The sequence below is a fragment of the Myotis brandtii genome, unplaced genomic scaffold (assembly GCF_000412655.1).
Source record: "Myotis brandtii unplaced genomic scaffold, ASM41265v1 scaffold398, whole genome shotgun sequence".
Lineage (NCBI taxonomy): Eukaryota > Metazoa > Chordata > Mammalia > Chiroptera > Vespertilionidae > Myotis > Myotis brandtii.
Genome location: NW_005365280.1, coordinates 1,093,476 through 1,118,987, shown reverse-complemented (window position 1 = coordinate 1,118,987; position 25,512 = coordinate 1,093,476). Strand labels below are relative to the sequence as shown.

The 25,512-nt window shown below is 49.7% G+C and overlaps 1 protein-coding gene across 14 annotated transcripts in view; it reads left to right on the top strand.

Annotated features, from left to right (window-relative positions):
• The window catches only part of ATXN1 (ataxin 1), a 440,907-nt gene that overhangs the window by 405,320 nt on the left and 10,075 nt on the right, over positions 1–25,512 (top strand). For all 14 annotated transcript variants that reach the window (XM_005873029.2, XM_005873027.2, XM_014545180.1 and 11 more), the window contains one exon: positions 18,167–20,228. In XM_005873029.2, the coding sequence (XP_005873091.1) occupies positions 18,327–20,228 (1,902 nt within the window). In that variant the 5' untranslated portion in view covers positions 18,167–18,326. The remainder of the gene's footprint in view (positions 1–18,166; positions 20,229–25,512) is intronic.

Here is a 25,512-nt window from a genome sequence, read left to right as displayed (position 1 = left end):
CTGTAGGGTTTCTGGCAGCTCATTCAGCGTCCTCCACGCCCCACTGGCTTCGCGCTGGGCCTCCTGTGAGCCCAGGAGGGGCTGCGGTAATTACTCAGCTTTTTGATTGAAAACAGCCTTAGGTGGCGAGTCATCCCATTGTCCATTTTGCTGGTGATTGGAAACAGCACAGGGCGTCTTGGGCTCCGCAAAGCAGCCTCTCTGAAATAAATGGAGGTGGAAAATAGGTTTCCCACTTGTTCCGCTTTTCAAAAGAAACCATTCATCTTTTGAGGGTCAGAACTCAGCCATCCAATTCACCGAGTATGAGTCATACCCCTAATTTTAAAACAAACATTTTTTTTTCATAGAGAATTCTTATCTTGGCTGATTTTTACAGCTGGTCTTCCTGTGCTTTCCACGCTTGATGTAGGCTGGTTTCAATAAAATTGTTATCTTTGGAAATGCACATTCCTTCCAGTAAACCAAAGTCTACCAGAAGCGCTTCCTTGGGATTGATGTAAGGACAGTCTGGGCATAGTTTTGGATAATGGGATGTGGGTTCTTAGAGCCCTCCCCATGCAACACACATCTTAACGACGTCTCACATGGCGAACTTAGACTTCCTGCTGCAGGGAGCATCCCGGGCTAATAATCTCACAGGAGAATTTGTGTTAGAAATGGAATCTCTAAATGCAGATGCTTTTCAAATACACAGTGTTTTATGACACTCGACTTCCTTTTTTTTTTTTTTTATCCAACACTGTATCGTTACCTCAAAAAAATGCAAAAGAAGATTGAGAAACCCTTTGCCTTTTGGTCGCCAACTTCTAAGAAAGACGGAACTGTGATAGACTGACACGGGATGAGAGGGATGAGGCAGTAACCGACAAATAAAGGACCACAGCCCTAGAATCTGAAAGGACTATAAAATTTCAGTCTATCCTCATCTGGGGAGTTGACAATATAACGAAGAAGACACCACGTGAAAACAAGTAAAAAGCACAGCAAGCGCAGTGAAGTGATAGATTGTGGTGGTTGTGTAAGCTTCAGAGGACGAAGGGATGAGCAAGAGTGCAGTGGTCTTAAGTGGCTTAGCCAAGCTTCAGGGGCCCCACTATGGGCAGAGGCATGGAGGGAGTGGCAGTGGCAGCCTGGGTGGGGACCAGAAGGATAGCTGAGCTATAGGACAGCGTGTGAATGATAGGATAGAGCAGAATGATGAGGGGCACAAAGAAGAGGGGTGAGGGGCGAGGGGTGGGGTGGGGAGAACCTCAAAGTGACATCTAAAGAGAGACTTGAAAGAGAGCTTAGAACACTGGTGCTCAAGCATGGTCCCCAGACCAGCTGCGTCTGCATCATCTGGGAACTTAGGTATGAGAACCACTGGATCGGAAAACAGGCAACAAGGTGGCAGGAGGGGAAAGTGCTCAGAAGGTATACACTAAGGGCTTGAGCTGACATGCTTGAGGGCTGGAACAGTACACAGCCACATCCACTGGTCTGCGTGTTATCTATGATGCTTTCACACGGCACTGGCAGAGTTGAGGAGTCGTGGCAGAAACTGCCTGGCCTGTGAGGCTGGAAACATTTACTGGGTGGCCCTTCTCCTAAGTGCTGGCCCCTGATTTAGAGGGCGGGACTGACATCTCCATGGTCCACATGACCTGGGAGTTTAGTACAGGGGAGAAGACATGGACAAGCAGCCTTCTGTCTTGAGCAAGTAATGAAAGGATAGAGAGCTTTGGACACCACCTTAAAATGATGCTTCTTAGCTTTTTATTGCTCCCAGTCCCCATGGTAATGTGAGGAAGTGCATTCGCTGTAAGGCCTTAAAGATGGCTGGAGTCCAGCCATGGAGAGCAGGCCGGCTCTAGCAGGTATTTGGAGGATCCATGTAGCTCCAAGGAAAACTGGGCGTGGAGAGGCTGTGGAAGTTTAAAGACAAAATTGCAATTGGATTGCAGTTGGTTTGCAAACTTTTAAAATCATGACGTATAATTTTTAAAAGTTATTTTTTCTTGTGATAAAATATCCATAACAACAAATTGACTACTTTAGCCATTTTTAAGTGTACATCTCAGTGGTATTAGGTATATTCACATTCTTGTGCAATCATCACCCCACTTATCTCCAGAACATTTTCATCATTCCAAACTGTAATTCTGTGTACACACTACACAGTAACTCCCCACGGCCCCCTCCCCCAGCCCCTGGAAACCTCTGTTCTACTTTCTTTCTCTGTGAATTTGCCTATTCTAAGTACCTCCTATAAGTGGAATCGTACAGTATTTGTCCTTCTGCTTCTGGCTTCTTTCACTGAGCATAATCTTTCAATCTTTAAATAATACTCGTCTGGTAGAAAGTATCCGAATTGCATTCCTCTTTCAGGCTGGGTAATATAGTCCACTGTGCGGATATACCACATGTTGCCTTATCCAGTCCTCTGTTGATGAGCATTCAGGTTGTTTCCACCTCTTGGCTTTTGTGAGTAATACTGCTGTGAACACTGGCACACAGTATCTGTGGGAGTCCTTGCTTTCCATTCCTCTGGGCACATGCCTAGAAGTGGAATTGCTGGATTCTACATTAATTCTACATTTAACTTTTTGAGGAACTTCCAATCAGTTTTCCACAGCATTTGGACCACTTTACATTCCCACCAGCAAAGCACAAATGTTCTAATTTCTTCACATCCTCACTAAGACTTGTTATTTCCCCCCAACTTTTTTTTTAAAGTAATGGCTATCCTATGGGTGTGTAGTGGGGAGCATGTAATTTTTTTAAAGCGCAGTTAAGGAAGGTGAGAACACCATGTTCATATTGTCAGTGCCGGGGCAAAGGATTGGCAGCTGTATTTAAACATCATTGAGACATTCTGCCGGGGGCGGGGAGGGGGGGGCGATGGTGTTAACCGGGACCCTAAAGATCATTGTAGCAGGGGCGCTCACCTGTGGCTGAACATTAGAATCCCCTGGTGCATCTTTTTCAATGCCAGTGCTGGCCCCGCCTTCTGGAATTCTGATTCGGTTGGTCTGGCTGAGTCTGGACATGGGTGGGTGTTAAAAAGCTCCCTGGAATCTTCCAACATACAATGAGGATTGACTTCTTAGTCTGCAGTGAGGACAATGTGGCCCTGGGACCCCTGCTGCCAGCTTTCTTGTTCCTCAGCTCAGGGCTGCTGCCACTGAGACACCATGTTCAGCATAACCAAGGGCACAGTGAGCCCAGCCCTGCCCCAGGCACGTGTGCAGCTTCCTCTGCTCTGAGGAAGTACTTCCTCCAAAACCCTAAGAGCCAGTGCTGGAGCCCGGGGATGGGATGCTGGGCTGGTCAGGGTCAGTGTCAGTGGCCATGGAGATTGCTGGTAAGTCAGTTCCACTCAGTGGAGGGAGGATATTGAGACACCTGCACATCCGGTGATGCTTCTCCCATTGCTCCAGCACTGTGAACAGGGTACCCAGAAAATTGAACTGCTAATTCTACCGAGATGTGTGTGCTTAACCGCTGGGTAATTCTTATGGGCAGGCTTTCTCCACAGGGCCTGGCCCAGATGGAATTACACCAGGCAGCATGTTCTCCTCCCCCATCTGTTGCATTCACCTGCCTGTCACTGGCCACTGTTTAGGGGTGCTCAAATTTGGATTGATCTAATCCTTGCTTCATGATACATTCTTATCCCTGGACCCTGATGAATTTTATTTATGTTTATTATTTTGTCTATTTAAGTATATAATCAGCATGGGCTATAAGGAGTTTATGAGCCATCTATAAAGTTAGAAAGATCCATTTCCACGAGACTGCCCTCAATTTCTGATACCAATTACAAGTTTGGAGGATTCCCCAAACTACCCTCAGGTGGGATAACTCACTGAAAGCTGTTATGCTCATGGCTGCAGTTTACTACAAAGAAAAGATACAGGTTAAAATTAGCAAAGGAAAGAGGCATATAGGGCAGAGGCCCAGAGGGGTCCAAACTGGGGGCTTCCAGGCCACAGTGTGTGACAGTACGCAGGGAGTGCTGCCAACCAGGGGAACTCACCGGAGCCTTGGGGTCCAGTGTTTTTATGGGAGCTCAATCACAGACTGCCATGTGGCATATCTTTAGTCCCCAGCCCTTCCCACAGGTCTGGCAAATATCTCTAGTCATTAGCTCCTCAGAGATTGGAACTGATCCCACGTGGCCAGAGCCCCATCATAAGTCGCTTTGTTAGACTGTCTGGTGGCCAAAGCCCCCAGGCAAACAGACACACTGATATGGGGCAGGCCACTCCAGAGGCCTGGACATCCATCACCCCCAGTAGCCCAGGGCAAAGGCTAGGCCTCTGTTTGGCTGTGGTTAATGTGTGTGTGTGTGTGTGTGTGTGTGTATATATATTTTATTGATTTTTAGAGAGGAGTTGACAGAGAAAGAAACATTGATCAGCAGCCTCCAACATGCATCCTGACCAGGGATGGAGGCCACAACCTGGGCATGTGCTCTTACTGGGAATCAAATCAGTGACCTTTCCATGTACAGGACAGTGCTCAACCAACTGAACCACACTGGCCAGGGCAGGGTTAATTCTTCACTACACACCAGCAGGTTCACTGCCTACTCTAAGAACTGGAGCCCAGGTTGTTTATACAGACAAACCAAGATTTTCATTTTATTTTGGCCACTTGTACCCTGTGCCTCAGTATCCTTGTCTTTACAATAGGACGATCATCCACAGATGGTCACTGGCATGTAAAACATCTCTGTGGCCTGCACAAAGAAGGGCTCAGCGACTTCTGTCAACCCGCTTCGCTTTGGGGAGGTGGGTCTCAGGAGGTCTTGGGGCCTTGGTGGTCCAGGGGATTAAAAAGGTGCACAGTGTCCCAGAGACGGTAAGACTGCCTACCACAGAAGGCAAGCCGCCGTGACACAGCCCTGCAGGAATGACGGGGTAGTTTATAGATGACCCCGGGCCTCGGCTTTCCTTTCCAGCCACACGGGGCAATGAGTGCTCTAAGACCCTCTCAGAATGCCTCAGTTCCAGAAGGCATCTGGGTGGAGAGGTTTTACATTCATAAATGTGGGCCATCTAATCCCTCAGAGACCCAGTCCCCTGGTGGCCTTAGAACAGACGCAGCCTTCTCCTGCCGCTGCTGGGCTGTGCTGGGTGGTTGTAGCAAAGCACAGGAGAGCATGTGTGAGCAGACAGCTGGCAGCCTTCCTGTGGGATGTGGAAAGAAGTCTACATTTCCCCACCGTGCCTTTTGGGAATTACTCATCCAAGAAGTATTGCGGAAAAGCAGGCCGAGTGGAACAAGGAGCCATCACACTTAACTCTCACCGAGAAATGCCAGGCTTACGTTTACCTCTGGCCTTTCTCTTCATTCTGTTGGTGTATGTTGAGTTGCTTGCATGCTTCTTGGTGTGAATGGGGACCTGTGCATTGGAAACTGCTATAAATATAATCCCATCATTTGGCTGAAGAAAGAAAATAAATTCTCAAAGATCCATAACTTTCTTTTTTGTATAAATCACAGGTATGTGGGGGGAGCCCAGTTGCTTGAAAGAGTTGGTAGTTGGAAGGACTGTATTGATTGATCGTGGAACCAGGAGAGGTCAGCAGCAGTAAGGTGGGTGAGAACGGGAGGCACCAGGAAGCACTTGCTGAGTTATAGCTGTGATCGCTGCCATCTACCCAGTGTGCGCACTACGTCGGCGCCGTGCCGATCAATTCCTCCCCACTTTATAGGCAGAGGTTACACACTGTTGAAACACTTGCCTCCCTATACTGGGTGCATGTTCAATTTTGAGTCAAATAAAAATTACATTAAAAAATTACAAACTAGTTAGGGGTAAAGCCAGGTTTTCAACCTGGACTCCACAGCCTATTCTTTCTGCTACTGTCCGTGGCCTCCTTCTTATCCTATATAATAAAAGCCTAATATGCTAAGTGTCCAGTCATCTAGTCAGCCAGTCAAGCAATCAAAGCAAATATGCTAATGACATGCTAAGGCCGCTCTACCACTTGCAATGATGTGCACTGACCACCAGGGGACAAATGCTCCGACTGGTAGGTTAGCTTGCTGCTGGGGTCCAGCCAATAGGGACTGAGTGAGACAGGCCGGACATGCCCTAGAGCCCTCCTGCAGCCCCTTCCTGGCTGGCCAACCTCCCGCGTCCCTCCCTGACCCTAATCATGCACCAGTGGGGTCCCTCGGCCTGGCCTGCACCTTCTTGCAATTCAGGACCCCTCAGGGGATGTCAGAAAGCCAGTTTCGGCCTGACGAGGGACCCCACTGGTGCACGAATTCATGCACTGGGCCTCTAGTTAGTAATAATAGTAGTAATAATATGTTACCTTCCTGTCAGGATTGATTATAATATTAATGTTTTATCTTTGTATTTCAAATATGCCAATGGATATGAATGCTTGCTGAATTCTGTAGTGAGTGCTAAGAATCACTAGAGTGCTAAGGACATTACTTTGAGAGTCAAGAAGGACAGATTCCTGTCCTCCCCACCCCAATCCTAACGGGTCCCTCAGCCTGGCCTGTGCCCTCTCACAATCTGGGACCCCTCAGGGGATGTCAGAGAGCCGGTTTTGGCATGATCCCACAGGCCAGGCTGAGGGACCCCACTGGTACACGAATTCATGCACTGGGCCTCTAGTTCATAATAATAGTAGTAATAATATGTTACCTTCCTGTCAGGATTGATGATGATATTAATGTTTTATCTTCTTATTTCAAATATGCCAATGGATGTGAATGCTTGCTGAATTCTGTAGTGAGTGCTAAGAATCACTAGAGTGCTAAGGACATTACTTTGAGAGTCAAGAAGGACAGATTCCTGTCCTCCCCACCCCAATCCTAACTGTGAGCATGGCCAGTTCTCTGCCCCTGGTTGTGCCAGCCGGAGCGGGGAGACCAGTGGGGCCAACTGCCTCTGCCTGAGACCAGTCACTGTGCTGAGGGGTGGGGACACTGCACATGGCGCATGAGTGCTTGGCACTGGGCCTGGCCGGGGGCGTGGAGGATAAACAGGTGGGCGTCCTGGGTACTGGTCCAGCTCGCCTGCCACTTTCAAGCAGAAAGGTCTTTGCTCTGTATCGAATCAGGGAAGGTCTTGACAGAAAGGCATTTCCCGCTTTTCTGAAAACCTCAGCCTCTGTTGGACAGTTCATTTGGGACCCGTTTCAATCACATGGTTATCCCTCTGAGTGATGATTTTTCCGTCTTGAGCCTTTCCAGGAATTCCAGCTCAGGCAGGCTGCCAGGGGACACTGGCTACTCAGACGTGGCTGCGACATTCCCCACGGGCCGGCCAGCTTCCCGGGATAGCCCGGCCCCGCTGCAGGCCTCGACCCTCCTCCCTCCTTCTTATCGCCCCACCTGCACGCCTGTCCCATGCACACAGACATGTGCCGTGTCCCCATGCAGTGGGCCCCGCCTGCATGACGGATATCCTGGTGCTTCCACAGGTGGCAAAACCCGCTCACAACACGCCCAGTGCCACCGTCACCGTGTTGACTGGGAAAGGTAATGGCAGAGGCCGAGAATCCAAGAGCAGCTCCACCCAAGGCTTCAGGAGTGCTGTCTCCCCCTTGGGCTGACAGCAGCCAATAACGGAGCCCGTTGGCGAGGGAGGCAGCAGTGTAGTTCTATGCCTGGCCGAGGAGTTCAGTAGACAGACAGACAACACCAGCACAGCTGTGCGCCTGCAGGATCCCCTCCAGTGCCTCCCTGAAGGCCTTCAACCTGCAGTGACACCAAGTCCATTTGGCCCACTGGACTCAGAGCCACGTGGAGTCGGGAGCACCCAAATGGGACTGTGTTCATTCAGATGGATTTACATTTTTTAACCATTGTATTAAGTTTAGTTGTCGTATTCATTGCCTGAAATGAATACTGAAAAAAAGTATTATTTTTGGTGCTAACAACATAGAATGGGGTCTGTTTTCTCCTGCCCTTCCCCTTCCCACTGAAATCTCGCCTCCCCAACAAGGCCCTGCCTCAAAAGAAAGGCCCCCCGCCTGGCCGGCATGGCTCAGTGGTTGAGCATCCACCTATGAATCAAGAGGTCACTTCCCGGTCAGGACACATGCCCAGGTTGCAGGGCTTGATCCAGTAGGGGGCGTGCAGGAGGCGCCGATCGATTTTGCTCTGTATCGAATCAGGGAAGGTCTTGACAGAAAGGCATTTCCCGCTTTTCTGAAAACCTCAGCCTCTGTTGGACAGTTCATTTGGGACCCGTTTCAATCACATGGTTATCCCTCTGAGTGATGATTTTTCCGTCTTGAGCCTTTCCAGGAATTCCAGCTCAGGCAGGCTGCCAGGGGACACTGGCTACTCAGACGTGGCTGCGACATTCCCCACGGGCCGGCCAGCTTCCCGGGATAGCCCGGCCCCGCTGCAGGCCTCGACCCTCCTCCCTCCTTCTTATCGCCCCACCTGCACGCCTGTCCCATGCACACAGACATGTGCCGTGTCCCCATGCAGTGGGCCCCGCCTGCATGACGGATATCCTGGTGCTTCCACAGGTGGCAAAACCCGCTCACAACACGCCCAGTGCCACCGTCACCGTGTTGACTGGGAAAGGTAATGGCAGAGGCCGAGAATCCAAGAGCAGCTCCACCCAAGGCTTCAGGAGTGCTGTCTCCCCCTTGGGCTGACAGCAGCCAATAACGGAGCCCGTTGGCGAGGGAGGCAGCAGTGTAGTTCTATGCCTGGCCGAGGAGTTCAGTAGACAGACAGACAACACCAGCACAGCTGTGCGCCTGCAGGATCCCCTCCAGTGCCTCCCTGAAGGCCTTCAACCTGCAGTGACACCAAGTCCATTTGGCCCACTGGACTCAGAGCCACGTGGAGTCGGGAGCACCCAAATGGGACTGTGTCATTCAGATGGATTTACATTTTTTAACCATTGTATTAAGTTTAGTTGTCGTATTCATTGCCTGAAATGAATACTGAAAAAAAGTATTATTTTTGGTGCTAACAACATAGAATGGGGTCTGTTTTCTCCTGCCCTCCCCCTTCCCACTGAAATCTCTCCTCCCCAACAAGACCCTGCCTCAAAAGAAAGGCCCCCCGCCTGGCCAGCATGGCTCAGTGGTTGAGAGCATCGACCTATGAATCAAGAGGTCACTTCCCGGTCAGGACACATGCCCAGGTTGCAGGGCTTGATCCAGTAGGGGGCGTGCAGGAGGCAGCCGATCGATGGTTTCCTCTCATCATTTCCATCTCTCTCCTCCCTTCCTCTCTGAAATCAATAAAAATATATTTTTTATAAAAAAAAAAGAAAGAAAGAAAGCCCTGTGTGGTATGCATCGCTGCTGCACCTGCGTGCACCCTTGAACTTGATTTTTGTGATGCCAGAGGGAGAGAGTTTGTGTAGATAGCATGTTAATGTCCACAGTGCTCCATGTCTGACCATGCAGGTTGTTCTCTCTGTGGTCTCTGCTCTACCGTGACCTGGATCACAGTTGGGTGGGTGGCATTGAGCTTGGGGCTGGGGGTGCTGGGGATCCCAGCTCACTTGCCAGTGAAGTCAAAAGATTCTGATCTTTCTGCCTCAGCCAACCCAGCCAGTAACACGGAATGCACACCAGCTTCAGCCCAGGGTTAGTGCTGGTGTGGTGCGGGTTCCCTGATATCTTCAGCCCCTCTTTCCCCTAGCTTCCTGCCCCATTTATACATGAGAAAGGAAAGGACATTTGCTCTTCCGCTGCCATCACCACAGTGCATCCCAGTACCTGTCTACTCTGTGTCCTGGTTGGGTAGAACAAGACACCCAACTCTGTCCTCCCTCTGACTGCAAGGTCTTGGTGAAGCCTCAGGGTCCCCATCTGCAAAGTGGAGGTAAAAATATAAACCTCATGAGTTTGTTGTGAGGAGTAAATGAGATATTTATAAATAGAGTTATTGGCACCCTGGCCAGGAGGCTCGGGTGGTTGAAGCATCATCCCGTACACCATAAAGATGGCAGGTGTGATTCCCTGTCAGGGCACATAACTACGTTATGGGTTTGATCTCCGGTCGGGGCATGTACGGAAGGCACCCATTCAATGTTTCTCTTTCACATCGATGTCTGTTTGTCTCCCTCTCTCCTGTCCTCCTTCCCTTCTCTCTCTCTAAAAATCAATGGGAATACTAGTATATCCTGGGTACTGGTCCAGCTCGCCTGCCACTTTCAAGCAGAAAGGTCTTTGCTCTGTATCGAATCAGGGAAGGTCTTGACAGAAAGGCATTTCCCGCTTTTCTGAAAACCTCAGCCTCTGTTGGACAGTTCATTTGGGACCCGTTTCAATCACATGGTTATCCCTCTGAGTGATGATTTTTCCGTCTTGAGCCTTTCCAGGAATTCCAGCTCAGGCAGGCTGCCAGGGGACACTGGCTACTCAGACGTGGCTGCGACATTCCCCACGGGCCGGCCAGCTTCCCGGGATAGCCCGGCCCCGCTGCAGGCCTCGACCCTCCTCCCTCCTTCTTATCGCCCCACCTGCACGCCTGTCCCATGCACACAGACATGTGCCGTGTCCCCATGCAGTGGGCCCCGCCTGCATGACGGATATCCTGGTGCTTCCACAGGTGGCAAAACCCGCTCACAACACGCCCAGTGCCACCGTCACCGTGTTGACTGGGAAAGGTAATGGCAGAGGCCGAGAATCCAAGAGCAGCTCCACCCAAGGCTTCAGGAGTGCTGTCTCCCCCTTGGGCTGACAGCAGCCAATAACGGAGCCCGTTGGCGAGGGAGGCAGCAGTGTAGTTCTATGCCTGGCCGAGGAGTTCAGTAGACAGACAGACAACACCAGCACAGCTGTGCGCCTGCAGGATCCCCTCCAGTGCCTCCCTGAAGGCCTTCAACCTGCAGTGACACCAAGTCCATTTGGCCCACTGGACTCAGAGCCACGTGGAGTCGGGAGCACCCAAATGGGACTGTGTCATTCAGATGGATTTACATTTTTTAACCATTGTATTAAGTTTAGTTGTCGTATTCATTGCCTGAAATGAATACTGAAAAAAAGTATTGTTTATGGTGCTAACAACATAGAATGGGGTCTGTTTTCTCCTGCCCTTCCCCTTCCCACTGAAATCTCGCCTCCCCAACAAGGCCCTGCCTCAAAAGAAAGGCCCCCCGCCTGGCCAGCATGGCTCAGTGGTTGAGAGCATCGACCTATGAATCAAGAGGTCACTTCCCGGTCAGGACACATGCCCAGGTTGCAGGGCTTGATCCAGTAGGGGGCGTGCAGGAGGCAGCCGATCGATGGTTTCCTCTCATCATTTCCATCTCTCTCCTCCCTTCCTCTCTGAAATCAATAAAAATATTTTTTTTATAAAAAAAAAAAAAAGAAAGAAAGCCCTGTGTGGTATGCATCGCTGCTGCACCTGCGTGCACCCTTGAACTTGATTTTTGTGATGCCAGAGGGAGAGAGTTTGTGTAGACAGCATGTTAATGTCCACAGTGCTCCATGTCTGACCATGCAGGTTGTTCTCTCTGTGGTCTCTGCTCTACCGTGACCTGGATCACAGTTGGGTGGGTGGCATTGAGCTTGGGGCTGGGGGTGCTGGGGATCCCAGCTCACTTGCCAGTGAAGTCAAAAGATTCTGATCTTTCTGCCTCAGCCAACCCAGCCAGTAACACGGAATGCACACCAGCTTCAGCCCAGGGTTAGTGCTGGTGTGGTGCGGGTTCCCTGACATCTTCAGCCCCTCTTTCCCCTAGCTTCCTGCCCCATTTATACATGAGAAAAGAAAGGACATTTGCTCTTCCACTGCCATCACCACAGTGCATCCCAGTACCTGTCTACTCTGTGTCCTGGTTGGGTAGAACAAGACACCCAACTCTGTCCTCCCTCTGACTGCAAGGTCTTGGTGAAGCCTCAGGGTCCCCATCTGCAAAGTGGAGGTAAAAATATAAACCTCATGAGTTTGTTGTGAGGAGTAAATGAGATATTTATAAATAGAGTTATTGGCACCCTGGCCAGGAGGCTCGGGTGGTTGAAGCATCATCCCGTACACCATAAAGATGGCAGGTGTGATTCCCTGTCAGGGCACATAACTACGTTATGGGTTTGATCTCCGGTCGGGGCATGTACGGAAGGCACCCATTCAATGTTTCTCTTTCACATCGATGTCTGTTTGTCTCCCTCTCTCCTGTCCTCCTTCCCTTCTCTCTCTCTAAAAATCAATGGGAATACTAGTATATCCTTGGATGAGGATAAATAAATAAATAGACCTATTGGCATATAGTAGATGATAAATATATGGAAGCTATTTGTATGTGTTTCCTAGGACTGCCGTAACAGATTACCTCAAATTTGGTAGCTTAAAACAATGGAAACTTGGGCATTATGCCAAGTGAGATAAATCAGAGGGCAAATGATGTATGATATCACTTAGACGTGGAATCTAAAACAACTGAACTTGTAAAAACAGAGTGGAATGGTGGTTACCAGGGGCAGGAGGTGGGAGTGGGAGGAAGGAAGAGATGTGGTTGGAGGGCACAGACTTGCAACCAGCAGATAAATATGTTTTGGGCCAGTTTCCCCTTGCCTCCGTACTCTGTGACTTTGCTTGGTTGGAGGGCACAGACTTGCAACCAGCAGATAAATACGTTTTGGGCCAGTGTCCCCTTGCCTCCGTACTCTAACTGTGACTTTGCCGATGCCACATACTGTTACAGTATTGAGTCCCTTATTCTGAACACTGTGCTTTTTTTAAAAATGAAGCTTATAATTACTCCACGTTATTAGGCACCACACCAAACTGTTGGTTCACATTGAATGTATGGTCCAACAGAAAATCCCTAGGCTCTTTCATTTGAACCATTCTCAAGCCAGCCGTTCTCTCCAGCTCTGCTACTAAACTAATTGAGCTGTTGAAACCACGGGCAGGTATTTACATTTACTCTCATTAATCTTAAATTTCTTGGTTTTGTGCCATCACTTCCAGGTTCTGGGGATATATTTGAATATTAATTGCAATAATACATTAAGCATTCCTTCCAGCCTTCTGTTACCTCTGAATATGATAGCCAAAGCACTAATAAAATGTTGAACAGAATAGACCTAAAAATAGAGTCCTGGCATACCATTGGCTCCATGCTGACATTGAAAAATTAAGGTCCACTGTACACATCAGAGGCAAAGTAAATGATGAATGAATGTGTGATCCACTTCCTTTGGGACATGCTGTTCAGCAACCATGAAGGTATCTAATTATGCTATCATCCACCCCACCTTTTTCCATCCCAGAAACCCCAAGGATGTCAGGGTTGGGCCTGTTTTTAATATTTAATATTTTAACGAAGTGCCTTCTACCGGCTCAGCACATGGATCTTCCAGCTTAGTAATAAAATGAAACAGAAAGGAGAGGAGTGTGCCAGGAATTAGAGAATCCTCGCCATGTCCTAGTGACCTCTCCCACCAGGCCCTGGTGTTCTGTCTCCTAATGGTCAGATGGTTTTTCCAGAACAGACAAGCTCGGCAGTCTGCGTTCCTTCCTCTTTAAAACTGTAGTCATGCCTCTGTTCTGCATAGACACACATGCCAGAAAGGCGTGGGTTCACACTCTGCGGGCTGGGTGTGCTAGGCGAGCAGCCCAGTTCATTGCCATGACCTCGGAATGCATTGTCAGGACGGCGTGTGTCCCGTCCTAGGAGCATCTTCCGTTCAGAGCGCGTGGTTGTTGTTTATAGGACTGGCAGTCAGTGGGGATATGTTCCCACATCTCTCGGTACAGAGGCATCTTGGTTCTTTTATCATTTCTGAAACAGTCTAAATCCATGGTACTGGGGGAAACAGTTTCGTATTATAGCAAAGATATGTGTGGCTTTCTTTGTTAAAGTTTGTTTTTCTTCCTGGAGAGGATCGAGTCCTGTACAAAATGTATGATACTAGCCTTTTTAAAGTGTGTTTTTCTATACTTCTTGAAGACGGAAGAAAAGGAACGTCTGTTATTTAGAACCGTCTTGGTCTAGGAGACACCAAAGGAAACAGCTGCGTCTTACCTCCATGTTAGCTGCTTATCTCCATCAGTTAGCAGATAAGCAGCAAGGCTCCATCAGTTCTGTTTATGTGCAGCCCTGGTTGGGGTTCCCAGTGCCTGCTCCAGGGGAAAGAGGCTAGAGATGTTTACTATGCTTGGGAGCTTATGAGCAGAAAACTTATTCTTATACTGAGTTTCTGAAACCTTGCTGTGCCTGTGAGTCATCGGGGGATCGTGTTAAAATACAGATTCTGGATCAGGAGGCCTGGATGGGGCCTGAGGTTCTGCATTTCTAAAGCTGCTGGGGTGCTGGTGTTGCTGGTCTGACGACCACCCTTGGAATGGCAAGGCCTTCGGCCACCAAGCTAAATTTTAAAATACTGATGGAGGGATAGATATAAATGTAGATATAGAGATGCTGGAGATGAATGTATTCAGAACAGTGATTACCAGGTAAGCTGTATGTAGTAAACCCTAAATAAATGTCTCAATTCATCTATGAACTCGCCCTCCACTTTAGCCTTCCTAATGTTTGAACAGTATGATCTGCATTTGTGGTTCTTTTGTAACTTAGTGTTTATGGACTCTTGTGTGGCTCCACGTTTCAAAGAAAGTGTTCTGTTGTGGCGGGAACATTGGAGGCGAACTCCTCGGGGCCCAACTGAGTAGGCCTTCGGCCACTGAGCTAAATTTTAAAATACTAATCGAGGGATAGATATAAATGTAGATATAGAGATGCTGGAGATGAATGTATTCAGAACAGTGATTACCAGGTAAACTGTATGTAGTAAACCCTAAATAAGTCTGTCTCAATTCATCTATGAACTCCCCCTCCACTTTAGCCTTCCTAATGTTTGAACAGTATTGATCTGCATTCGTGGTTCTTTTGTAACTTAGTGTTTATGGACTCTTGTGTGGCTCCACGTTTCAAAGAAAGTGTTCTGTTGTGGCGGGAACATTGGAGGCGAACTCCTCGGGGCCCAACTGAGTCATTGGGTTTCAGCCCTGAGAAGGCGATTGGGGACACAGAGGCCATTTGTCTGCAGCTGGAAGGAGACCCTAAAAGCAGAAATCCCACTCTCCTTTTTTCTTCTTTCTTATCCCTTACTCTCTCCCTTCCTTTTCCCTACTGCACTTTTCTGCCTTCATTATTGACCTCTTCCTTCTTTTCTATTCATTGAATAGTCACCCAATGTACCAGAGACATGGACATGGTAGCATACTCTGGCGCCCTCTGGTGGTTCGTTGCAAAGAGCAAGACACAGCCCTAGCAGGTTTGACTCAGTGGATAGAGTGTCCACCTGTGGACTGAAGGGTCCGGGATTCGATTCTGGTCAGGGCACATGCCCAGGCTGCAGGCTCAATCCCTAGGCAGCCGGTCAATGATTCTCTCTCATCATTGATGTTTCTCTCTCTCTCCTTCTCCCTTCCTCTCTGAAATCAGTAAAATATATATATGAAAGAGCAAGACACAGTCCCTGCCCTCACAGTGCTTCTCCCTGATAGGAGATACTGACACTACAGAGAGATAATGGAGCACAGGGAAGGAGCACATCCCCAGAATTAGATCCTCGTCTCCTCCAAGCTGCACTGGTAATAGCAGGCATGGTCCTTCCAAATGTGGGAGGAGGATGGGTTGAATTTTTATCAGTTTGGCCCTTTTTGGTCCAGTTCAGTCTTTATCTTTATATCCTTGGTTTTATTATTATTATTATTATTATTATTTTATTATTATTAAGAAAGGATGTTTATCAGTGGATAACTTTTTAAAAGAAAATATATGAATTTGTCAAGGCCAAGTCTTAGTGGTCCATTAGCAGAAGAACAGCTCTAAATAAGCAATGTAAATAAGCCAGGGCACTCCTGAGAACCAAGTCAGCATTCTTCTTCAAACTGGGTTCTTTAAAAAGTACCTTCAAAGGGGTTTTCTCGTTTTGTATATTGTGCATTCAGTTGTATGGGCAATTTCACATTTGCATTGCTAATGGACCTATTTCTGAATGTGTTTGACATTTTGCTTGGCTTTGAAAGGACTTTTCTGCTGCTGCTTTTTCTTCCCTGAAGCTGTCTTGCACTAATTAACCTATTCCCTTACTGCCTGGGCCTACTATATGCAAATGTTCTAATTTCAGATTCTGACATACTACTTTGCATGAACATCCTTAGTGAAATCTTGTGGGGTCTTATTGGATCAGTGCTAGTGTAGAGCCAGCAGGGGGCGTCTGTAATGGTGGGCTTTGAGTAGATCTATCTTATATAACTTTGCTAGTTGGTATGGGAATATGAGAGCTCATACAGTTCCCGTGCTCATGGGTGACTCTTGAAATCTCTAGATCATTATCGGTGCTTTTTAAGCAGCCAAAAAGGGCAACTGTTTTTGATGCATTGTAGTTTAATTTTATTCTGTCATTGTTTTGAAAATAGCACTGCATTTCATTGACTTGCGAGTACCGGGTGTAAATTATGTAGTGCACTCTATAAGAGAAGGCTACGCAGAACACAGTTACCTGGACTTTAAAAGGCTGCAGGTCGGGAGAGTAAATAATTGACACTACTCTTTCGACACAGATATTTCTTCAGCATTAATATTTTAGGTCTTTTTATTTTTGTTTCTGTCCCAGTCTTTAAAGTGCCTCTCATCATATGAGAACCCCTATTATAACTGAAATGCTCTTTGATGTTGAGACACCAAATTCCTAAACCTCCACCTTCAACATAAACTGATCATAGTCATTGTAGTTGGGGGACTTGGTCTTGTGCCATTTGTACTTTTATAGTGATATTTTTTAGTGATATTCAGGCAAAACCAAAAAGGACCACTAAATCATTGGCAAAATAAAGTAAAATTGCAGACCAGGGTGGGGAGTGTAAACTGTATAGGAGATGTGGAATAAGCTGGTGTTGGGAGTTGAGCGGAGGGGCGTCAGAGAAAAGTGTGTAATAATAGGGATATGAAAAGATTTTTTTAAAAAGGATATGGTGATTGCTTCAGATAGACAAGGATCAGAGGCTGAAGGCTGCTGCCGTATTGTGTTTTTTAAAATCAGAGCATAGAAAAGAGTGTCTGGGTAGGAGGACCACTGTAACCCCAGGGCACGTGATCCCCACAGCGGGACCTCACAGCTTCCCAAAGTCATAGCAAGGTGACATTGTGCGTGTCTGCAGCTGCTGCCTGTAGGGGGCGCACACATCTGGCCCTTGTCAGCCTGGTTCCTGTGGCTTCCACTGATGTTTTGTCTCCTGCCAGGTGGGCATCTCTTTGCCCACAGTCTTGGTGACTCGGAATTCAGTGTTTACTGGGAGACTGAGATATGTGTCTAAGAAATGGCTCCAGGTTCACTGTTTGTATGTTCGACTGTAAACACACAGGTTCTGATTGGTCTGAAAGAAGTTTCACCTCCAGGGTTAAGGGTAGGCTGGCTCTCTCCAAGGAGAACGGGGGCGGGGGGTATAAAAGGAAATTCAAAGGCCACTTGGAAAGATCGGGGATGAAGCAAGTGTGTAACCATCGTTAAAGAAACCTTCAGTACACCTGCATGATTATCGCATTTTTTAAAAAAACTGTAACCATATTCATTTTTTAACTGTCTCACCAATTTCTTTTGGTTTTCTGTTATCATATGAGTGGCTGTACTGGGAATTCTTGTAAAGAGAATTGTTGTAAAGTTAGGATGGACCCAGAGTCAGGTGGAATCTTCGAGTAGTGGCTCTAATAGATGGGGATTCAGAGGTAACATGCAAAGTCCATTGAGGCTCTCACTCCTAACCTGCCCCTCCCCAGGGCCTGGCTCCGAGGGCGGGGCCCAGGGGACATTCCCTGATGTCATCCTCCCTGTGAGTTTCATTTGATTTTCCAACAAAGTAACTAAGAGGTGAGGCATGGAACCAGCACTTCTGAGAGAAAACTTAAGAAACACATTGTCTACCTTCTAATAAGAAAAAAGGAGAGAGGTATTGAGAAACGTGTCTTAGGGGAGTTAACTTCATAAAAAGGTCTCTGCTTTAAGTTTTGACTTGCTCCATGTCTTAATCATCTTCCTGATAGGCTGTCCACCCAGGCCAATGTTTTAACTGTTTCAATGTCGGGGCTAGGATCATGTTTTCAGAATTTGCACTGAAGCCAAAGCCTAGTCTTAGTCTTGGAAGGATGTCCTTTTCCGGTGCTGATGTCTTGATTTCTTTTCCCTCCTTCCCTTTCTCTTCCTTTCCCTCTTCCTTTTCCCAGATTCCAGAGCTGCTGCTGGCGGACTGCACCCACGGGGAGATGATTCCTCATGAAGAGCCTGGATCCCCTACAGAAATCAAATGTGACTTTCCGTTTATCAGACTAAAATCAGAGCCAGCCAGACAGTGAAGCAGTCACCGTGGAGGGGGGACGGCGAAAAATGAAATCCAACCAAGAGCGGAGCAACGAATGCCTGCCTCCCAAGAAGCGCGAGATCCCCGCCACCAGCCGGCCTTCGGAGGAGAAGGCCACCGTCCTGCCCAGCGACAACCACCGGGCGGAGGGCGTGGCATGGCTCCCGGGCACCCTGGGTGGCCGAGGTCACGGGGGTGGGAGGCATGGCCCGGCAGGGACTGCGGTGGAGCTTGGTTTACAACAGGGAATAGGTTTACACAAAGCGCTGCCCACGGCGCTGGACTACTCCCCACCCAGCGCGCCCAGGTCTGTCCCGGCAACCACCACGCTGCCCACGGTGTACCCTCCCCCACAGTCAGGGACCCCGGTGTCGCCCGTGCAGTATGCACACCTGCCGCACACTTTCCAGTTTATTGGGTCCTCCCAGTACAGCGGGCCCTACGCAGGGTTCATCCCCTCCCAGCTGATCTCCCCAACGGCCAGCCCCGCCACCAGTGCGGTGGCCTCGGCCGGGGGCGTCTCCACTCCATCCCAGCGCTCCCAGCTGGAGGCCTATTCCACTCTGCTGGCCAGCATGGGCGGGCTGAGCCACGCCTCAGGACACAAGGCTGAGCAGCAGCAGCAGCAGCACTTGGGCAGGACTCCAGGGCTCATGGCACCAGGGTCCCCACCACCCACCCAGCAGAACCAGTACGTCCACATCGCCAGCTCCCCGCAGAACGCCGGGCGCACGGCCTCTCCGCCGGCCATCCCCGTCCACCTCCACCCCCACCAGACGATGATCCCACACACCATCACCCTGGGGCCCTCCCCCCAGGTCGTAGTGCAATACACCGACTCCGGCAGCCACTTTCTTCCTCGGGAGGCCACCAAGAAAGCCGAGAGCAGCAGGCTGCAGCAGGCCATGCAGGCCAAGGAGATCCTCAACGGGGAGCTGGAGAAGGGCCGGCGGTACGGGGCCCCCACCTCGGCCGACCTGGGCCTGGTGAAGGCCGGCAGCAAGTCAGCGCCTCACCCCTACGAGTCCAGGCATGTGGTTGTCCACCCCAGCCCCTCTGACTACGGCAATCGGGACTCCGCGGGGGTCCGGGCCTCTGTGATGGTCCTGCCCAACAGCAACACCCCCGTCTCCGACCTGGAAGTGCAGCAGGTCACGCACCGTGAGGCCTCCCCCTCCACCCTCAACGACAAAAGTGGCCTGCATTTAGGGAAGCCCGGACACCGCTCCTACGCGCTCTCACCCCAACAGGCTCTGGGCCCCGAAGGCATGAAGGCCGCCACCGTCGCCACACTGTCACCCCACACGGTCATTCAGACCACACACAGCGCTTCGGAGCCACTCCCAGTCGGACTGCCAGCCACAGCCTTCTACGCAGGGACTCAGCCGCCTGTCATCGGCTACCTGAGCAGCCAGCAGCAGGCGATCACCTATGCCGGCAGCCTGCCCCAGCACCTGGTCATCCCCGGCACCCAGCCCCTGCTCATCCCGGTGGGCAGTGCTGACGTGGAGGGGTCGGGAGCTGCCTCTGCAATAGCCACGTCGTCGCCCCAGTTTGCAGCAGTGCCTCACACGTTCGTCTCCACCGCCCTTCCCAAGAGCGAGAACTTCAGCCCAGAGGCCCTGGTCACCCAGGCCGCCTACCCGGCCATGGTGCAGGCCCAGATCCACCTGCCCGTGGTGCAGTCCGTGGCGTCCCCGGCAGCAGTGCCCCCGACGCTGCCCCCCTACTTCATGAAAGGCTCCATCATCCAACTGGCCAACGGGGAGCTGAAGAAGGTGGAGGACTTAAAAACGGAGGACTTCATCCAGAGCGCAGAGATCAGCAATGACCTGAAGATCGACTCCAGCACCGTGGAGAGGATTGAGGACAGCCACAGCCCCGGCGTCGCCGTCATCCAGTTCGCCGTCGGGGAGCACCGGGCACAGGTAATGTTCACCCAGGTCCCAGGCGGGGACACCCACCACACACCTTCCTCACTTCCTGGCGAGATGAACGTCTTCCAGGAGCAGACTCTGCCGTGCTCTGGGGGGAATGAAAGGCTTTCATTTGTACCCAGACCTCGGACTCGGAGTCTTCTCTAAGAAGATTCTCTAAGAGAATTAGCCCCGGTGCCCCAAGACGTCTGCGGTTTGCAGTGATCTAACTTCTCTGCACCTGGAGTGAGGCTAGTCAGGTCCCAACCGCAGGACAATTTAAGGAAATCATCACTCAAGTTATGCTTTTGTTCTGGGGTTCAGATGGGAACCTGACTGAGAAAGGCTGGGTTAAGGCCCTTCTAGAGGCCCATCTGCCCCTTTTTCCCCACCAGGAAGGGACACTGATGGTCAGGTAAGGATAATAGATGCCCAGAGTCACCCACCATATCTCATACCAACATCCGTGTTTTAAAATGCAGGTTTTATTGTTGGTCAGGCATGGCAAGGCCAAGAGATGAGATAATGGCCATTGAAAACATAGTTCTTATACTCCCAGATCCCAAGAGGGGACATGCCACCCGGGGCAGCACCAGGCTCAGTCAGGAGGCAGAGGGAGTGAGGAGAAAGGGGGCAGCAACGCTTATTGTAGTTTCTGTGGGGAGGAGTGGGTGAGAGGGTGAGTAGGTGTGGAACTGGCTGGTTTGAATAACTTTATAGTTAGCTCTCCTCCTAGTTGTCTGGTACCTGCTGTGGGGTGACTGGGGCAGGTGGGCAGTGGCCAGGAGTCTGAGCCTCCTAAAGGAGGTGGCTGAGTGGTTTGCATATGAAGGGTATGCTCCCAGCAGAGTTGATTGCTATTTCTAGGAATTAGCTAACCCCAGAGGGGCAATCCCTCCAGAGTCAGCAAGGCCCCCAGATGTCAGAGCATCCGAACACAGAAAATGAAAGGCAGGGTTCATACAACCCAAGAAATCAGGGCTGTCGCAGGTGCTCTGCTGGGCTTGGGGTGAATAGGAACCCCAAGAGTCATGTGCAGCCAAGCTGACTCATGTTAAAAACTGGAACTATGATCAACTCTCTTCTAATTTCCCTGGGCTCCTTCAGTCTACCCTTTTCCAGGCTCTTAAATCTCTTGGATGCATTTATTCTACAGCCCATTATAGCAAACAGCAACGTCACTGCCCAGGTTGATTGAGTCAAACAGAGTAGGCCCCCATGGGAACTCTCCTGGCGGTAGAGCCCACTCGCTGGGGATGTTTCCATCAGGGACTTTAAAACTCTGGGCTGTGACAGCGCCTCCTTCAGGTGTGAGTTGGAAAAGGGTCAAGGCTTAGCTGATGGGACGTTTACAGAAAATAAAACAAACAAAACAAGACAAACTAGTTAATGGTTTGAATTGTTTTAAGTACATTTTTAAAAGATCAAGTGAAGTGGAGGGAGGCCAATTTTCCAAAGTGTTTTCCGAAACTCCTTTTGAATGACCGGATGTGGGATCTTACACAACAGCCAGGACCTGCCTTGCCAAGAGCTTTTAACCCCAAATATTTTTCTTTTTTATGGTGAGATGTCACTTTAGGCTTAGACTCTTTGGTAAGACCCACAAAAGAATTCGCAAAGTTCTGAGTCAAAGAAAGAGCAAAACTCAAGCTTTTTAAAATGGCATCATTATGTACAACTCACTACCCATCTGTAGTTGCTGCTCACTCCGACCTTCCTACATGGATTGGGGTCGGTCCTCGTAGGAAAAAGGAATTCTCTTTAGCAAAGCTGTCTTTTTAAGAGTCCCCAGGAGAAGCGTGGTAAATAAACAAGAATGAAAAGTAAATGTGTTTTTCATGGTAGCTTTTTTTTTTTTTAATCCTTAAAGCGTTAGTGTGCACAGAAGTAGGAATGGAAAGAGGTGTGATATTTTTAAACACTCCTGGTTCCTTACCAGCATCTCTTTCAACTTGAGAAGAAAGAGCAGCTCTAGCCGTGGGCCGCATCTCCGAGGCCCTGGCAGCCTCTCACAACAGCGCTCACGGCCTCTTTAGGTTTCAAATGGACCTGGCAGGTCTTAGAGAGGAAGCAAGCATCTCTCTGTGTTTTCCCTGCTTGATACTTTGCAGAATGAACGTCTAAATGATAGAGAAATTGGCTTCCAGGCCAAGTCTCATTACCTTCCCGTAGCCAGACCACTCGTCTCTCTGCTGACAGCCAAGGTGCAAATTAGAAGGTGGAATATTTGTCACAGCCTGTTCGCAGGTCTGTCAGGAGGGCCCCTGTGTGGTCGGGCTGCGTGCTGGGAAGGGCTTCTGCAAAGACCTGTGAGAGAGCTGTTGTAGAAACAAGTGCAGGGCCCCAGCACAGCCAGTGATTTGTCCCTCTACTGGGAGCCTATCAGAAACAGGCTGACATCATCACAGTGAAAATACTCCCCCAGCTGTGTCCGCCTCAGTGACAGAGCAGAGTCCTGGAGAGTCAGGGAGAACTCAAGTCCGGATTTAATTTACGTGCCCAGGACGGGGTGCTTCCCTCTGTGACAGGTGTCACTGAGAGCTCTCTCCCCAGCCTGCAGATCAGTCCATGTCCTCCCTACTGACTAGAATCACTAACCCTTGCACCTACAGGGAGATTAGAAATGTGCAAATTGTTTAACTTAATTAGCAAAATCACAGATTTGATTGGGGAAGTTGAAGGAGCAGGGCTGGTTTTTCCATAGTAGGTGGCTTTATGGCCCTGGGCATAAATCCTACCTGGTTGGAGGGCCTCAGGAGGCCTGACCTTATAAAACCCAAGCAGGATCTGACCTTATAAAACCTAAGCAGGATCCCGAGAAGGCCATGTGGCGCAGAGAAAGCCAGGAGTCCGGGTGCTGGTCAGCTGCCAGGCCAGTTGTTTTACCTCTCAGAGCTGCCATTTTTCTCATCTCGAAACAGGTAGATGACCCCTTACACCTGGTAGATACCTGGGCCTCCTTGTTCTGTAATCCTTGGCTTTCCTTCCTGCCCTGCAGAACCGCCCTTATGAAATTGGCCAGCACCAACACCAGAACCAGGGGCCATAAAGGGCACCTCCGCTGACCTCATGCTCAGGACCCGCCGTAGACTGTAGATGGAGGGGAACTAAAGCCAGCCTGTGTGAAACAGAGGGGCTTTATTTTGGTGATTATTTTTAAGGAGCTGATTTTCTTCTTATTATTATTCAAAGATGCCTCCGATGTTGTTTCCAGCTGAAGCACCAGACGAGGCAGTGTAGGAGAAAAGCACTTTCCGGTATTCATCCCCATCCCTGGGGCTGGTCCTACGCAACAGGGCATTTCTGTGCACCCCAGTGCCCCACCCCAGGCGTTATCCCTTACTACTGTAGGCTCCTCAGGAAGCTTCTTTTGGCCACTCTGCAGTCTTCTTCCTCTTCCGGTGAAGGGCAGGGAGCACACTCCCTCCACCCCTGCAGGGAGGGTCCTTGCTTCCATCCAGTCTGCCCCTCAGCCCTGGTGATTCTGGTCGAGAGCCCCAAGGGACAGTAGAATCACTTCCCTCAGAGCCTCACTCCCAAATATAACCCACTTAATATTCTCCAAGTTTGAGTCCGTAAGTCTGTGGCGAGTCCCAGAAGGGATCCCAGGCAATAGGAGCATCACCTGCTTGGGTGGGAAGCAAGTTGGCTGAAAGGAGAATGTGGGATCTGGAGCCAAAAAGACCTCAGTCTGAATCTGTCCTCCACCACAGCGCCGGGGCCTTGTGCAAATATTTACAAATAATTGCACAAATAATTTATCATGCAAATTCTACCCCAGCCTTCCATCCTTGGTTATGTAGTGGGAATAATGTAAGACTTAAAGAAAATACATTCAAAGGAACCAGCACACTATGTAGCACGTAGTGGGCCCTCAACAATGTTAGTGTCCCTTCCCTGCTTCCCTTGAGTGACTTTGGCCCTGAGAAGGGAAATGGTTGGCTTCTGAAAAAGAAAAGGCTCTGTGCTCTATAGTAAACAGAGTTTATGGAAGGAGAGACAGTTTAGAAAAGCCCAGAAAGAAGGCTGAACTTTCCCAATGAGCTGTGTTTACCCTGCCTGTGTTCCTGTGGCATGTTCCCAATGACGGGCCCGGAAGCATGCATACCGCTACTTCTACGTGTGAGCGTACACATGCAGTGCTTTCCTGCGTGTGCACTGGACTAGAGGGGTGGATGCATGGTCCAGCCCTCCACATCAGTAAGAGGACCCAGGCAGGGACTGCGGCTCATGGGCCTCTCCTGCAGCAGGCCCGCTAGGAGAGTCCCACCCAGGGTGGCCCCACCTGGGGGGTCGTCAGCTTCCATCTGGCAAAAATGTTCTGTATGTGAGCAGCCTCCTACCTCTCTGCCTCATGCTCCCCAGGCCTCAACTTTTCTGAAAAGTATACATACTTGGCTCAGAAGACTTGGAGCAGATCTTACTTGAAAAGTGCTCTGGGGTGACTCTTTTCTTGGACTGCTTCTCTCCTAACTGCCGAGCTCCTTATGTTAGTGGGACTGTCTGTCGCTTCCCAGATCCTCCTGGGGTGACTGCTTCCCGTTACCGCCACGGCGACTGCTTAATATTCAGTGCCACTTCCTTCCCCCAACTGTCCTGGCGTGTCTGCGTGTGTGTTGGTTCACTCATAAGGCACGTTATAATGATGTGCTTACTGCACGTTTACCGATGGCTTTCGTGCATCCCACTATTTTTTTAATTTGACTGCTGTGTTCTGTGAGTCATCCGTGGTAGCATTATGCAGTTAATGGATTAGCTGCTGCCCAAAAATAGCCAAAGCCCTCATGCAAGCAGCACATAAGCTGGTGTAGTCCCTCCGCAGCCAAGGCAAGCCGACGTGCCAGCGTTCTACATGCGGAGCCTGCCGGGAATGAGTCTTAAAGAACCAAAGACAGATAGTGGCTGCCCTGTGTTGGAAGCCCAGAGCCGGGCCTGTGGTCCAGGTCCTGGTGGAGATCCTCCTCTGGGTTCTGACACGGGAACGGCTGCAGCAGGGAAACAGCGGCACGCCACCTGGCTGTGGTGTGTGTGTCCCTCCCAAGGAAGATGGGGGAAGAAAGAGGCTCTGTTCAGCCTTTGAGATGCAAGTCCCCCAATGAGGTGATCTCACGTGTTGTTTGAGAGGCTCTGTTCAGCCTTTGAGATGCAAGTCCCCCAACGAGGTGATCTCACGTGTTGTTTGTAGCTTTTTAAAAAATAAGTTTTAATTGTTAAGAGTAGTTAGTTCTAGCCCTAACCGGTTTGGCTCAGTGGATAGAGAGTCGGCCTGCAGACTGAAGAGTCCCAGGTTCGATTC